This window comes from Microtus pennsylvanicus, chromosome 2 (assembly GCF_037038515.1).
Source record: "Microtus pennsylvanicus isolate mMicPen1 chromosome 2, mMicPen1.hap1, whole genome shotgun sequence".
Classification (NCBI taxonomy): Eukaryota; Metazoa; Chordata; class Mammalia; order Rodentia; family Cricetidae; genus Microtus; species Microtus pennsylvanicus.
The window spans coordinates 46716176-46732780 of record NC_134580.1 but is presented as its reverse complement, the minus strand read 5'-3'; the positions used below and the strand labels follow the sequence as shown (position 1 = coordinate 46732780).

General features: G+C 45.1%; 1 protein-coding gene and 1 pseudogene across 2 annotated transcripts in view; both read right to left on the bottom strand.

The window, feature by feature from the left end:
- Positions 1-13754, bottom strand: part of Tmem65 (transmembrane protein 65) — a 39039-nt gene extending 25285 nt beyond the window's left edge. The window contains exon 1 of one of the 2 annotated variants that reach the window (XM_075960971.1): positions 13013-13754. In XM_075960971.1, coding sequence (XP_075817086.1) covers positions 13013-13298 — 286 coding nt within the window. In that variant the 5' untranslated portion in view covers positions 13299-13754. The remainder of the gene's footprint in view (positions 1-13012) is intronic. The other variant, XM_075960972.1, reaches the window with a different exon arrangement.
- LOC142845339 (U1 spliceosomal RNA) lies at positions 8881-9018 on the bottom strand (annotated as a pseudogene).
- Positions 13755-16605: the final 2851 nt, after the last annotated feature.

The window sequence follows — 16605 nt, the reverse complement described above, 5'->3', positions numbered from 1 at the left end:
CAGGTCTCACGGCTAAAGCTGGGTGTGGGAACAGATGCATAGCAGGGCCAGAGGTCAGGCTGGAACAGGTACTGAAATCCACTTTGGTTGAGGAGTGGTAGGGACATGCACTGGGTGTCAGTGCCCAAACAAAAGTGAAAGGGCATTGGCACGAGACGGCAACAGCAGTGCTGGTGGTGGCACGCTGGTGACAACAGAATCAGAGACTAATAGGAGTCACGGCTCCCGGTCCTTCTACCCACTCTTCTGCAAAGCTCCCTGAGCCCTGCTACAGCTGCCCCACTACCACTGACGGCTCAGTCACTCACTCCCAGCACCCTGAACAGTCATGTACATCTGCATGAACCACCACCTGACAGAGGAAGCAGCTTCTCTGACTAAGGCTGGGGGCAGCACATATACACATAAATATTTAGAAAAAAGTTTGATAACATGACCACTTAGCAAAACAATATCAATAAGTTCTCCCCGTGGGCCTATGACTTCTCAAGACTTGGATTTTCAGTGTTTTCAGTGCCAGGCATGACTTCAATCCTGGGGAGCAGGCCTCAAATCCAATCAAGAGAGTGGTTGGTTACCCTATAAACTGTCTTGCCTTTATCGCAGCTGTAGGCACACCTTGACTGGCAGGTCAGTGTTGCAGCATGCAGTACTGGGTAAGACCACTGATGTCTCTCCTCCCTCCCATGCCCCAGCAGCCTACCCAGCACCTTCTAGCTCCAGGAAAGCTAGCCAGAGGGAGAGAGAATACTCTGGTCAGCTCAAGGATTGATTTCACCAAGTCCTACAACCAATGTGGTATCTTCAGCAACAGAGTCTTACAACCTAGTCGTGATGGGTAACATAGCAGGAACAGTAGCAACAGCTGCTACTGTATGGATGACTCCGGGGCCTCCCTGGCCAGTAACTCATAGGGCGACGGCCTGTACACAGCACTGAGATTTTCACTAATAAACTGTCTCCTGGGAGCAGTACTGTTCATTCATGGTACCCCTGTTCAAATGCCCTTCCCCCCCCCCCTTTTAACTGTATTTTTAATTAGTTTACAAACTAGTAGGGTCTCTAAGATTTCTTCAAACATCCTTAGTCTTGGTTAACCCTTCGCCAATACCTCTTCTCCTCTGGTGTTCTAGTTTATAGGAAATGCACACCAAAGTGCTCTGATCGCAGTGAACACTGGCTGTACAATACCAGCTTCAGCTGCCTGCAGGCCTAAGAGAGGGCTCTCAGCAGCCATGGTCTGGGGGAGCGGAGGAGGCTGCAGCTGGAGAATACTGATTTACCTAAGGCTCTATAGACTCTGCCCAGAACCGTCTACTGTCAACAGCCCCGCTTCACAGAAGCAAGACTAAGAACTCCCCACCACCTCAGAACAATGAAGAAGGGTCACCCCAACTCTAGAACTCTCCCCAGGGGCATCTGAGTCTTCTCTTCAGATTTGATTATACCAAAATTGTATTCCTTTCCCTGTTGAAGCTGGGCCTGGGTCTCCCTTTCTCTCCTACGGTAAGGACTGAAGCAACAGAACCCGATACACTTCTTGCCTGTTATTCTTTGTCACACAGACTGCTTCCCAAGGTTCTGTAACCTATGACTGAGACAACAGGGCTTCATCCCAGGAATTCAATTCCTAATGATTCACGGAAGGGAAAAAAAATGTTTATTGAACAATACTTGGAAGTCTGTAAATGTGAGCTTGTACCAAAAAAATTCTGAGTAATCAAAAATAAGTGCAGAAATCACAGGAGGAGAACAGCACTTTTAAAAGGCAGATGAAAATGCTCTGTGTCTGGAGATATTCCCTGATGAAATGCTTGACTGGGGAGTATGTTCTAGGCAACAACAGGAAATAAAATAAAAAAGTAATCCAGCCATGCATCACTTAATAGGGGCACATCTGAGAAAAGCACTGTCAGGAAATCCCAGTCGTGCAAACGTCACAGAGTATATTTAAACAATGATCCTGTCGCCAGGCAATTCCGAGTTTCTGGAGCACCATGGTATATGCGGTTCACCACGGCCACGGTTTGAGCATAGCCTGATTTCCAAAGATGCGGTGGGCCCTAGGGTAGTGCTGCTGAGGGTGACAGAATCTCTCTCTACAAGGCCTAGTAATTCCTTAGGTCCTTGGAGATAGGCCCTAGAAAGGGACTATGGGAACCTATGAGATCCAGGGTCTGTCTGTCTCTCATGCACATCCTTCCTCCCCTGCCCCTGACTTCGTGTGTGGAGACTGTACCACTTACGCCTCTACCCGTCTGCTAATGGCTTCCACAGGATTCCCACGCTGCTGTCTGCACCATGAAGGAATGCAATCACGAGGCATCTGCAGGGCTTGAACAGTTAGGCTTCTCAAGACTCTGCCTCCAAAACTCCAAGCTAAGTCTCAAGTATTCACTACAGCAGTACAAACCTGGCATTGGGCACAGCATCAGAATGTGGCCTCTGTTATACATTATTCATGCTTTGTAGCTACAAAACCATATTAACAGGTCATGTTTCCTTTGAAGGAAACCCCTTCAAAGCAGAAAAAAAAAATTCTAGGATAATTTCTTTAACATATAAGACCATTTGCACATGCAAATCTAAAATTCTACCACTTTGTAAAATGTACCACATGTTACAGCGTAGTGATGATACTTGTTTACACTGCTCAACTCAGATGCACCTACACTTACTATCTGTATGGCTTCAATTTCCTACTACCTTAAAATAAACAAACAAACAAAAAAAAGTTCTAACCTTTGTTATTTAAAATACAGTCCCTGAACCTGTAAAACATGGAAATCCCTGGGAACTCCCGAGGAAGTGTAAAGCCTTTAAACCTACTGAGACAGACTCTTCATTTATATCCTATTTTCAGATAACATACATATAATAAACGCTGTGAAAGCCAGTCTCCTTTCCACGGAAATACAGAGAGCTACAAGAAACATTATCCATGTCTATAATGAAATAAGACCAAAGTCAGTTCACATTTAAATCTTATTTCAGACCCCTAAGAGAACGGCAGTCCAGGGCAAGCAACTGGAACCTTGTCAAGAGCCTACAAGGGCAGAGGAGACATTAGCAGTTGTTTGCCTGAGATGGATGAAACCATACACCATTAAAAGAGTCCAGCTAGAGCAGATGGAGAGCAGGCAAGGCAGCGTGAAGGCTGATGGGAGTGCAGAGATGCTAGGAGTCTGCCTGCATCTCCTTGAAGATTTCTACTCAAAATTATCCACAATGAACCAACCCAAAGTGTTCCTGACGATGGTTGCCCATAACATATAGTGTAACTCCACTACACCGTGCTTCTGACTGCCACTCAAGGCCAACAAACAAGGCTCAAATCCAGGACTACTAGTCCCATTTCCCCATCTTCCTAGGAACAGAGAGCTGTGCGAATTCATGTCTTCCAACCAAAGGGCACCTGATGCCCCAGAAATTTACTTCTACAGCTTCTGAGTCTGAACTGCTCGTAGCTGATAATTTATCTACATACAAACTAGACATTGCTCAGTTTTCCTGCATATGGTGCAAATGTAAACGCTGGCAAATCCCACTCTGCCTCTAAGCTTCTCACCAAGAACAGATCCACCTGCTGAACAGCCACACATTCTCTACAGAACGCTGCCAATGAGTGCAACTCGTTTACATGTGAAATTTAAGTTTTTTCATAATGAAAATTCTTAATTACTTTTCAGTTTTCCTCAAACAGAGTAGATTGCTGAGATTACAGCAATGGAAGATGGCCCTCTAGACGGCTGCCTACAAGGTCACTTCTATTGCTGGTTCTAGGAAAAATGTTAAAATGTCATCCTGCTACGAAGCCATGTTTCGAAGGATAGCACAATTTGCAAATAAACTGAGGGTCGGAAAGGGGTGGAGACAGAGAAAGACAAGATATCTGAATTTACACAGCTTGGAAATTACGTCTGTGATGAACTAGAATCCTACTCAGGAGCCACATGTGGCAATGAGCCCCACATTGCTGTGGGGTAAAATCTAGCCCCACAGCAACCTTCTGTACCCCAACTTCCCTTTACAGAGTCAAACCCTTCCTTATCTGTGTTTCCTTTTTCGCCAACTAAATTTGGCCGCTCCCCGTGTGACCATCATAACCGACTTCTGAAACAAACACTGCTCCCTCTTGTTCTTAACGCCAAGGGACACCCCCACCCCACCCAGTGCCCCTCTCACCATCTGAACTGCCCGATCACCCATTCGTCTGAAATGCTCTCTTCCTTACTTAGCTTTCAAATCACATTACTGCTATTTTTCCATCTCCGTCTAGACATCTGTAGCCATCTACTTCTGGTTTTCCTTCCTCTCCCCATCCAGGAAGCACTGGTGCATCTCAGAACGACCTCCTAAGAGCTTCTCCTTTCACTCCACTCACTTTGAACACTAGTGCCCACTAAATAGCTCTCCATAATTATCTCACAGGCGCACAATTTACAGAAGGCTGTGAATGAACTCAAACACTAGTGTCCAGACTTCTCCAAACTTCTACCCAATCTTATTAACTACGCTGCACACTGAGGTCCCTTACTGACAAAGTAATGATGCCGTGTGTGTGTGTGTGTGTGTGTGTGTGTGTGTGTGTGTGTGTGTGTATTGAATATGTATTTGTGCACATATACAGAAAAGGGCTAAGTTATGGTACCAGCTGGGTATGGTAATGCAGGCCTACAATGCCAGCACTTAGGAGTTTGAGGCGACCCTACCTCCAAAACACAAGCAAACATACAAAAGAGATAACACTGGCAAGTATTGATTTTAGTTATTATTTTTGGATATTTGTATATTCATCTCAGTATAAATATTCAAAAAGGAAGAATAAGAATTGAAGTTTTAAACCCAGGCAAAGCAGGGTTATAACTCAAATAGGACATGCAGCTTGAAAGATCTTGGACAAAGTACCCTTAGCCTCTGTTTGTCAATCTAAAAAAAAAAGAAAACATCCTCCAAGAATAGTAAACAGGGTAAGTACATGAAAATTCAGTTCAGTGTATCTAGCAGCTACCCAGTAACCTACACAGAGCAGTAGTGAAGACATGCCTGTAACAGCAATCCCTGTAACAATAATACACAACAAAAACCCAGAAGTTACCTGACAAAATTCCAGACTGACTTTTAAATTATAGATTTTTTTAACATGCTAAACAGTCTGTCCTCAAATTCAGAAGGAAAACAGGAAATCTGATCTAAGCCAAGAACATCATTCTAACTTAAATTTCTAGCAGCTTAAAGATTCATAAAAAGACAACTACTTTTTGAGTGTTTAGAACAATGATAATCCAGCCATATCCTAGATGTTATTAATAAAAACACTCCCAAGGAAATCTTCACTGAGAAAGCTGAGGCTGGATCTATAACCAGGTGATGGATGTCACTGGTTGGCTGGAAAGAGTATTGGTCCCTGAAGTATCAATCAGAATTAAACCTTCTGTTGGGGGGCTGGAGAGATGGCTCAGAGGTTAAGAGCACTGACTGCTCTTCCAGAGGTCCTGAGTTCAATTCCCAGCAACCACATGGTGGCTCACAACCATCTGTAATGATATCTGGTGCCCTCTTCTGGCTATGCGAGCATACATAGAAGGAATGTTGTATACATAATAAATAAATAAATCTTTAAAAAAAAAATAAAATAAAATAAACCTTCTGTTGGGGGGGGCGTGGAGGGACACGGGTTTTATTTTACTAATAAAAGAAAAATAAATTATAAGCACTGTGGAATGGTAACAAATAACAGAATGGCACACAGTGGAAATGGAAACACCAGCAGAAATGCCAGAAGCACACCTCCTCACAGAGCAGGAAAGAGTCACCAGGAATGAATGAACAGAGCAGAATGTGTGAGTGCCCCGAGGGGTCGGGAGTGGAGCGGGGTAAAAAGCAGGCTAAGCCCAACGTACTTCACTCTCACTACGACTGTCTAAAAACCTAAAACAGCTGTGTTCCGCAGGCATTTGGTGTACAAATAGAAGTAGGCTCAGAGAAAGTCATCATACCAAACTGCAGTATGGAAGGCCTCTGGCATTTAGTGGAGGGTACGTTGTACACATTCTCACACTTTATCTAAGGCAGAGAAGGGAGTATGTTCAAATGTAGCACATCAAAAGTAAGAATAAATGTTTCATAGTTTCCCTGCAAATTCTTTTTACAAGAATCTCACATTAATTGGACTGTTTGAGGTGATTTTTAACGTCACTACTTGTTACATGATTATGTGCCTTAAAGAAGATATAAAGCAATAAGCGAAAGACATGACTGAAATCCTATAAAGCTACCTACTAATTAATTCAACTGACTAGAATAATATGTTAATAAAATCTGCACTCAGGGATTTGGTCTGTTTGTTCCAGTGATTTTATAAGCAGGCACGCCACAGGAAAGCAGACAAGAATGTGATTATGCAAACATCACTATTTTTAGAAAAACTAAATCTCGACTAAGAATGACTTAATATGAAGTCATACCCAACATTCAAGATCATGCAACTTCTTTCAGTTCCATGCGATCCTATTCATGATCCTATAAATCTCTGGCTTTATAGTGTTCCAATTCTCCTACCCACAAATTTGTTCATTAAAAACGTGCTTGCCATAACTGCTATAGAAGAGGAGGAGGAGGAGAAGGAGGAGAAGGAGGAGGAGGAGGAGGAGGAGGAGGAGGAGGAGGAGGAGGAGGAGGAGGAGGAGGAAGAGGAGGAGAAAACACCAAATAGTAAATCAAAGAAGGGTGACACTTGATTTATTTGAAAGCCATACTTTCTAACTTGCTAATGTTTTGAATTTAGTTAAATGAAGAAACAACATAATCAAGGAAAGTAGTTATCAATAAAGTTCATTGATCAGACAGATGACAAGTTTACTAATTAGGTTAAGAATTATCCTCAGGACACAAATCGCTGTCAAACAAAACAGTGAAGTCGGGGCAGTGGCATGTGGCGAGTAGCAAACTTGAAGCTAATGAGAGGAGAGACAAGTCCCAACAGCTAAAGAAACCATTTCAACGTTTCATATAAATGACGTCTCTCAGACAGATTTTGATAAGCCTCTTTCTGCAAGGCACCACATTCCCTACCATCCAAGAAACATTTAGCTACACTTAGAGACATTTTTGGCCAACATAGCTAGGAGAGTGTGGAAGGAGGCCACCAGCAAATAAATGGTAGGCACAGAGAGGAGGGCTATTTAATATCCTATGAGACAGCCCCCAAAGCAAAGAATTACCCAGCCCAAAATGCCAACACCTAGAAAGTGGTAAATCCTGATAGAAAGAGAGGAACACTGTGCATCTCAGCAGCTAAAAAGAATCACTGTAGCAGCACCTGGTATGGGAACCAATGTTCAAAAGGGTTATACCCTATAAAAAAACTAACACAATGATCTGTAAAACCTTCAACAGGAAATTCATTTAATATACAGATACAAAGAAACTAAAATATTTGGCAGAATCACTCGCATAAAATACTAAGTTCTCTTTCCTTGAATGTGGAATGAGCCCTAGAGATGTGCTTTCTTCATCAACAGCATGCAGCAAGGAGGGCAGTGAGGGCTTTCGAGACTAGATCATAACAAGTCTGAAGGAAGCTGGATCAGGGGCCTCAAAGATATCCACAGACTTATCATCCAACCTTTGAGTATGCTACCTATATAGTAAAGGGACTTTACAAGTGTAATTTAAGATTTTAAGGGGAGATTATTCTGAATTATCTGGTTGAGTCCTAAATGTTGTCACAAGCTTTATAAAGGGGCATGTGCGATGAGGCTTGTCCAGGGCATAATAATTGCTAATTGAAAACTAAATGTAGTCACAAGAGTCCCTACAAAAGGAAGGCACAAAACACAACAACAAAAACAAAACAAAAGTCACCTAAAGCAGAGATCAAGAGATGGAGCCAAGAGCCAAGGAATGCTAAAAGCTGGAAGAAAAAAGGAACAGATTCTCCCCGGAGACTCCAGAAGGACTGGACCTTGCTGACAAACACCCTTGAAGACTCACTTTGGATACTGAGTTGCCAAAACTCTAGAAGAGTAACAGTGTGTTGTTTTAAGCAGGAATGGTGCTAACTTGGCACAGCAGCAATGAAAACTGACACAAAGTTTTACAGCTTCTTTTATCCATCTTGAACATTTCCTCTAGGAGCTCTAACCTATTACCTAAATGCTGCGGCCATTCTGAATATGCCACTCACGTGACTGAGGAAACCTGTCTCTGCCTGAGTCAGCAGTTCTAATTGGCCCAGCCCCCTGTGAGTAAACCCTTTTTGGACCCTCTGGTTAGCCACTTCTGACCTCTTGCTGAGTCCAGTTGGGGCTATCCCTCCTGCATTTCTCCTTTATTATCTCAACTAAGACACTGAAAAGTCTTTATTCCTGTTTCTTAATTGGCATAGAAAGTGCTTTTTTTCTCTTGGAGCAAAAGCTGAGACCATTCTAATCTATCCCAGAGGCTAGGATGTTGGCACAACTGCTTCTTTCTCATATGATCCTGAAGAACAGACTCTGGAGAATAGGGAGAGAGTTTTTAAAGGGACAAGACCCCTAGGAGAACAATCTCCAAGACAAAACTTGATCGTGTATAAGGACGCTAGAATCCAGACCAAGAGAAGCCAGACTTTTACTGTGTCAAAGGCCCTTTAGGTTACTTGCCAGCACTTCAAACAGAGGCTTGGCCTACCTTAAATAAACAATCACAAAAGGGGAGGAGTGAAGACATACAGTTTAGAATTATCTAAGTAACATGGAGTGGAGCACATAAGTGATAAAAATAAACTTTAAAAGTACACAATTACTGTTTACACAAAGAAACAAAAATTGTAAGCTAATGTGTCTCCTGTTGTCAGAAAAACTGCACTATTCACCTTGAAATATTTTTTTTTCTTTTCAGAGTAAAACATAAACACAGTCCCTCCCTACCACAAAATATACAGTCAAGTTTGCCCCATTTGGGGAAACCGCAGGGGTCAGCACATCTAGGAAAACCACCTACTTGATTATGGTATCCCCTCAGCCAGGTAAGTGTCAACTTGGTATATCTTATTTGCCATATAAAAAAATCTTTTTTAAGTTTTGAATACATTTAACAATAATATTCCCTAAGAAGCTTTTTTCAAATCTCGTCTCTTATGGTATCTCTCCCAAAGCCAGCTCTTGTCTTACATAACTCTATAGTAACTGTTCATTAAACCTCAGTAAGTATGGCAATCAGCCTCCAGCATGACCTCATTGGCTCCCAATCACTGATGCTATATTCACATCCTGTAGAGGACCCTCCTACAAGGTACCACAGTACACAAGAGCTGTTACTCCTAAGACTGCACTATAAAAGACTGGCTTCCAGACATCCTTCCTTCCCTGAGCACCCATCTTGCCTCCTCTATCACCTACCTCTCCAGGAATTCTACCTTGAAAGCTACCTACCCTGTAGAAAGGTCCATGTAACAAAGAACCGACAATGCCAGCCAGTAGCCATGTGAGTCCTGCTGGGAGGGAATGCCCCAGCCAAGATCTCAAAAAGCCAAAAGCTTGATTTCCATATCATGAAACACTAAGAATAAGAAAAACCCAAGTCAGTGGCTCCAGGAATCCAGAACTGTGAAGGAAACTGTGAGAGGCTTGCTCTGTGTTTCTGCATAATTTGTTTTCCAGTATCAGGTAACAACTAATACAGTGACTGTTACCTTGGTTCAAATGCAAAAAAAAAAAAAAGTAAACAGAAATGTTATAAACAAAAATGAGGAAGAAGAAAGACTGCTTTAAAAATCTTGGCTTAAAAAGTCGGGTGGTGGTGGCGCATGCCTTTAATGCCAGCACTCGGGAGGCAGAGGCAGGCGGATCTCTGTGAGTTCAAGGCCAGCCTGGTCTAGAAGAGCTAGTTCCAGGACAGGAACCAAAAAAGCTACAGAGAAACCCTGTCTCGAAAATTTAAAAAAAAAAAAAAAAAAACAACTTGGCTAAAGCTAAAAGGCAACTGTAACAACTTCGGCTTGTCATCAGTCCTACCAAAGAGCCATCAGCAGAATGCAGCCCGCTTCTGGGAGAGAGAGCCAGGTGTGCAGATCAGAGTGCGACATAAACTTCAAATTGGGAAAGAAATCGGCTTGTAATTTTAAAATCAATACAACCCAACTCACTAAGATAAGCAACCCCGCAAAGTCAGCCTCACGGCTGTGAACTGATTCTAAAAAGCTGCTATCTTCTCACAAGTCCTACCACAAGCCTGCTGTGGCACACGAGAAAGATAAGGACCAAGTGCCAAATTTCAGCAGATCTCACGACCCGTCTCAAAGAAAGATGATTTTTTTTTCTTTCTGTAATGTTTCATCAAAGTCAGAACACTTCCTTGGATGATCTAAGCACCTTCCCAAGGGCACACAGGCTTTCTATAGTAAGAAACAGCCCTTTCAAGTGACTGGATGTCATTAGAAAGGGCAGCTAGTACTCATATATATATATATATTTTTTTAAAGATTTATTTATTTATTATGTATACAACATTCTGCCTCCGTGTATGCCCACACGCCGGAAGAGGGCACCAGATCTCATTACAGATGGTTGTGAGCCACCATATGGTTGCTGGGAATTGAACTCAGGACCTCTGGAAGAGCAGCTGGTGCTCTTAACCACTGAGCCATCTCTCCAGCCCCTAGTACTCATATATTTAATACATTAGTACATTAGATAGCATTTTAAAACATCATGAAGACGGGTGAGAGGGCTCACTAGGCGCTTGCTGCCAGGCCAAAGGGCTGGGTGTGATCTCGTTGGGAGGAAAGACGGGATGACTCCCACTACATTGTCCTCTGGCCTCCAAAAGCATAAAGAGGCACACTCACATACAAAAATAAGAGATTAAAATATAATTAAAAATTAAGAAGAAACACTGGGAAAGCAAAGAAAAACATGAGAGGTTTTCTTTTGGGGGGAAGCTACATCGATTTCAGCAATAGCATACATGAGCTGCACGCATTCCCAATGCAGTAAGACCCCTAGTGATTGATCAAAAGTAACTTACTAAGTAAGTCCAGCTGTTCTCATAACTACATGTACTGGTGATGCAAACTGTAAGTGAGCACTGAGGCGGGCTAAAAATTAATGCAGCAGCACCTCTAAGTGTCACTTAACTCAAAAGGCAATGATTTAGTCAGGAGCATCCACAAAAACATCTGGGCAAACACCAAAGTCCTCTGGCCTATAAACAGGGAGCATTCACCCACCACATCCTTTCCTAGATATTCACCCTTTTCTCCTGAACAAACACGTTTACACCACCAATGGCATCCTCAAATAACTTAGGTCATTAGGCTTTATTGATGCTAATGACCTCCATGGACTTGAGTTTCTAGGTTCTTCCAAGGATATCTAAAACCATCTTAGATTTAAAGGTACTACCTTAGTTAGACAATGTGGCACTCATACCTGATACTCTGCCAGCATGTGCAAAAATAGTAACGCATGAGATAAAACTGAGCAGGTCAGGTATTGTGGAACATGCTTTTCAATAACGGCTATAAAATTATAGTCGCAGGGTCCTGTCTTACAGCATAACGTGTTGACAATGTAGAATTTCCAAGATCTTGCTTTAGAAAAGGGAACTGAATGTTGACATAGTCTTGCCTGAGTGACAAAATTTGACCTTCTAAGACATGATGATCTATATTGCTTTTCAAAGAACACGTTTTTAAGCCACACATAGCGAACACACATAGACTAAAAATGTGCTAGTATTCAGTATGACTTCCTGTAATACTGTGATTCACCAACTGAATTGATTGGGATGCTGCATTTTCCTGTAAAAAGCATTGTGGGTAAGCAATGCTTGAAATTATCCACTACTTTATATTGGTTCACAATCACCTAAACTGAGAAAAAAAATTAAAGTAGTTAAAGGGTATAACTAATAAAAAAGTTTCTTAAGTAATAAAGGTAAGGTATGTTAATACGAGGTAAAACTCACTTTCCTCTCAGGCACAGGCCAATGGACAAACTTTTAAGGGGCCTGAAAGACACATTCCAAATACATGCACTCCACACTTCAAAACGTATGGAATGTTTATACATTGTACAGTGCCAACTTCAACTATCTAAAAACTTTCCGACACATTCGAGAGTGATATAAAACAGTAGTGTGTTCTGTGTATACAACAGAATTTTATGTAGCAAAAATGTATTTTAAGACTTAATCCATTTTTGTCTTTGCATTTTTTTTGAGTCTTTTTCTGAACTTTTGGCCTTTTCACCTACACTCAAATCTGACCTACCACATTCGGCGCTCGTCTTAAAAATATCCTATCTTAACGTGTCTGTTTAAAAATAGCTGTCCCTTCATCCTTTCCCAATTATTTTTAAGTAGACGCGTGCTCTTCATTGTCAAGCCACAGATTCCCTAACTTCAGCCACCCCAGAACTCCCTTATTCTTTCCAACTCGAAGGAAACAAAAACTGGAGTTCAATTCTAATCTCCAGGCTTCCAGGACACACATAGTGGCTGGCTCGATACATTCTTTCCATTCCGCGAAAAGATTTCCTTGGGCCGGTCCACAACCAGATGCAACAATGCACACCCTAGAGCATCCCTGACTCGGGAAGTTACACCCCTTTTGGGGGGGACATCCACGCACCTTCAAGAAAGTTTCTTCTTGCCTGCTCAGTTCGTAGCCCTTTTATAGAGCAGGCAGGGCATACCACCTGCATGGGTGCATGTTTCAGGAAGACACTAAAAGCTTAGGGAATGGAGGGCCGGAGAGAGGAGGCACACGGGACAAACCAAAACACAATCCCAAGAGTCAGCAGGCATTTCAGGCTGAAGCTCCTGAATTCCATGGCTAGGGAGGCCCCAGCCAGGCTTGGCCCCAGCTGCCTGGCACGACCCGTGCGTGTGCGTGTCCTACCTGCCTCGGGGACACTTAGGTGGTGGAAAGTTTCCCCTTTCGGTCGGTCCCAGGCGCGGGGCCAGCGGGTGGGGAGGCAACAGGGGTCCAAGAACGAGGTCTTCCCAGGCGGCCCCACCCGCTTACCTTGGGCGATGGCAATGGACTCGAAGCGGTGTAGCTCTTTGAGCAAGCAGCTCCTCTCGGTGGAGTGCAGACTGTAGATGAAATCGCGCGCGCCTTGCGCAGTGTTCAGCGCCTCCATGGGCTCCTTCTTGGGGTGGGTGCCAAGGAGCCGGGGACCGCCGGGGACCCCGAGCGCCAGCAGTCCCCGGCCGCAGCCGCACCAGAACGGCGGGCGGGGCGCGGCGGGAGGGCCCGGCCTCAGGCTGCGCACCGTCCGGCTCCCCAGCAGCGGCAGCAGCCGGGACATGGCGTTGGAGCGCGACCCCCGAGACAGTCCCTGGCTTCGGACGCAGCTGGACAGAGGCTCAGGAGCTGGGCTCAGCCCCGCCCCGCCCCGGCTCCTCCAGACGCACGGCCCGGGCACCAGGCACCATGCACTCGGCGGGCCCGCACGGCGACCGCCTCCCCTGCCGTGCCAGCCCCGCTTCCCGCAGGCCCTGAGCCCGGAAAAACTTTCTGTGCAGCAGCCGGGCCGGGAGCTCGGAGCGGGGAGGGCGGTGCGAGCGGGCGGGCGCCTCCCGGTTGAGGAGCGGCAGCGCGGGCGGGCGGGCTCAGCGAGCGTGTCTGATCTTCCAGAGGGATGAGTCACCGCGCGCCGCCCTCCTTCGGCGCCGCCCTCCGCCGCCAGCCGCTTTCCCACCCTCCGGCCTCTCGCTGTCCCCGCTCTGTAGGGCTGCGGCGCCCTCAAAGCAACCGCGCCGTCAATCAGACCGGAGCCGCAGCCGCCACCCCTAGCGGTGGAGCGCGGGATGGCAGGGCGGGGCGGCGGAGAGAGGGCGGGGCTTGGGCGGAGCCACGCAGGCGCAAAGTCTCCCTAGAGGAACCTCACCCTGGAGTCTCCGCCCACTCCCTTGCGTAGTGAGGGAAGACAGGGGCTCATACCGGGGTTGGTGGTGTCTGCTTTTGTTAAATGCACAGCAGGGAACAGCAGAGTTTAGGACCCGCGGTCCGCGCGGTGCTACGGCTGCCGCGCTGCTCTCTGCAGCGTCTCTCTAAATCCGGAGCTTGAATGACCCTGGTGGAGCAGCGGGGCGGCTAAGAGCCTCGTGGGGTCACCGCACCTGCCCAGGCCTGTGGGAAATGGAGCACAAAGAGCCGCGCCCTTTGCGGAGTTGGTGCCCACCGCAGCCAGACAGCTCGGCGCTGAAACGCCCGCTCTGGCCGCTCCCTGGGGAGAGCAGGGCCGGTTCTACCCGTCCCGAGAAGAGGCGGGCGGGTTTGAGACTGAGACTTCAAGGTTTAGGGAGGAAAACACCGGTCCCTGGCCTGATGTCAGCTGCTTACTTGCAGATTGTTAATTCTGGAGCCAGAGACAAACATGTAGTAAAACCTTATTTGAGTGGTCTCTAGTGATTTACGTCTTTCTGTGTGCCACGCAGAAGAGAAAATTCCGTGGTCCCTCGTCTCCCTAGATATCTCCGAGGCTTGGGTCAGGTGTCACCTACTCCATGAAGCTTTCCCTTCTTCGTAAGGGGGAAGATGACAGCTTTATCTGAATCTATCTAAGGACACTTAGGCACCCTATCTTAGAAAATAAATCTGATTAGACGATAAATCTACTCAAGTGTAATCAAGATCCAAATCCCCATCTTTATCGTAACCACAGCTGCTGCCAGCTCAGAACCTTGTGTCTCGTAAATATGCTATAAGCGGGTAAGACGGTACTGTCAGCCCTCTCTAACTATGGTTCTGAATCTGCAGATGAAATCAGTCTCAGATCCAAAGTACTTGGGGGAAAAATGTGCCCCTGCCTGGAGCACATGTCTTTTTTTTTCTCTTGTGATTATTCCCCTAATACATCAGAGCAATAACTATTTCATGTACTTAGACTTCCTTGGTTACTGCAAATAATTGAGAGGTGATCTAAAGTATGTCAGAGGACCCAATCAGTTATATCTTCATAAATGCTTTAGTTAAAATTGATGTGTCCAAGCTGAGGGAGAAAGACCCTTGGCTAGATTGGGTAGCACCTTCTGCCAGATGACCAGAGAGGAAGAGGACTCTGGGAAGTCAGTACCACTTGTTTGCCTGCCTTTGAATCTTACTGGTGAACATGTCCATCTTTGTTACTGACGCTGCCTTCCCCTGACACCACCGTTCATCTTCTTCAACCTTCCGATTTGGAATGCAGATCAGAAACCCTCCAGGAATCTCCCAGGTCCTCGGCACCAGGTTTGGACTGTGCTTCCTGTACTGTGTAGGAGTCCCTGCTAGCTCTACAGCCAGCAGAGGCAAGGAGGGAACTGGGTTCAGCATGACTTAGATAGTCTGGAGTCTGACACCAGGCTAGTTTATTTTAGACATAGTTAAGTACAGAATAACTCTTGAAGAAAGTTTCCTGGTAACAACTGTCCCAATCCCATGTGCACAATAAAGGGTAAGATGTACCTCATCGCATGTCTTTGGCAGTGTACCATGTGACCTCTACCATGAAGCTGGGATATATAGTTTAAGGGCCTAGGATCTGGTCTCGTCTCTGACTGAGATAGCATAAAGGTAAGCATGGGTTCTACTGACTGAGAAACAAAGCTAAAGGTCTGGGGAGGAAGAGCCTGGGACAAGCATTCTGGGAGATATAGGTGAGGCCTGGTACTTATAGATAGCAAAGGTCACCAGGTCATTAACAACATCCACTGCCGAGCCAGGCCACGGTGGCGCATGCCCTTAATCCCAGCACTCGGGAGGCAGGCAGGTCTCTGAGAGTTCAAGGCCAGCCTGGTCTAAAAGAGCTAGTTCCAGAACAGGCTCCAAAGCTACAGAGAAACCCTATCCGAAAAACAAAAAAAAATCCACTGCCAGCCTTGTGGGAGGAAAATGTATCCATTTCCTCCATTGAGGAAACAACACTGTGTGATTAACATTCCTGGTTCTTCCAGTGCTGACCTGTGACCACTCATGTCCTCACAATACTGAGTGGCTTCTGTGTTCTCAGCCTCTCTAGCATGCAGATGGTCACTGATGGACTGAAAGCGCATTCATTCACACACACACACACACACACACACACACACACACACACACACACACTATAGATTATGTTTCTCTGCAGAACCCTGCCTGATACACTAATCAGCCATTTCCTAAACATATTAATAGTACATTATTAATCAAGGAGTGGTGAGGCACACTTGTAATCTCAGCACTTAGAAGGCAGAGGCAGGAGGATCAAGGAGTTCTAGGCCAGCCTTAACTACATAGTAAATTCAAGTCCAGCCTAAACTACATAAAAGACCTTTTCTTTAAAATTTAAGTAGTATATTGTCAATAGTCATTCCCAACTGCTGCAGGATATTTGAACAAACAGTATGGGTCACTGTTTTACATTGCCTGCCTAGGGCACCTGATTGGTTTGATAAAGAGCTGAATAACCAATAGCTGGGCAAGAGAGGTTAGGTGGCACTTCCAGGGAAAGAGAGGAACTTGGGAAGAATCTAGGCTTACATGGAATATGCCAGCAAGACACAGGAAGAGAGTCGGACATACAGACAGAAAGGAAGAGAGGTAAAAAGTGTGGCAGAACGTAGATTAGTAGAAGCAGATTAATTTAAGTTATG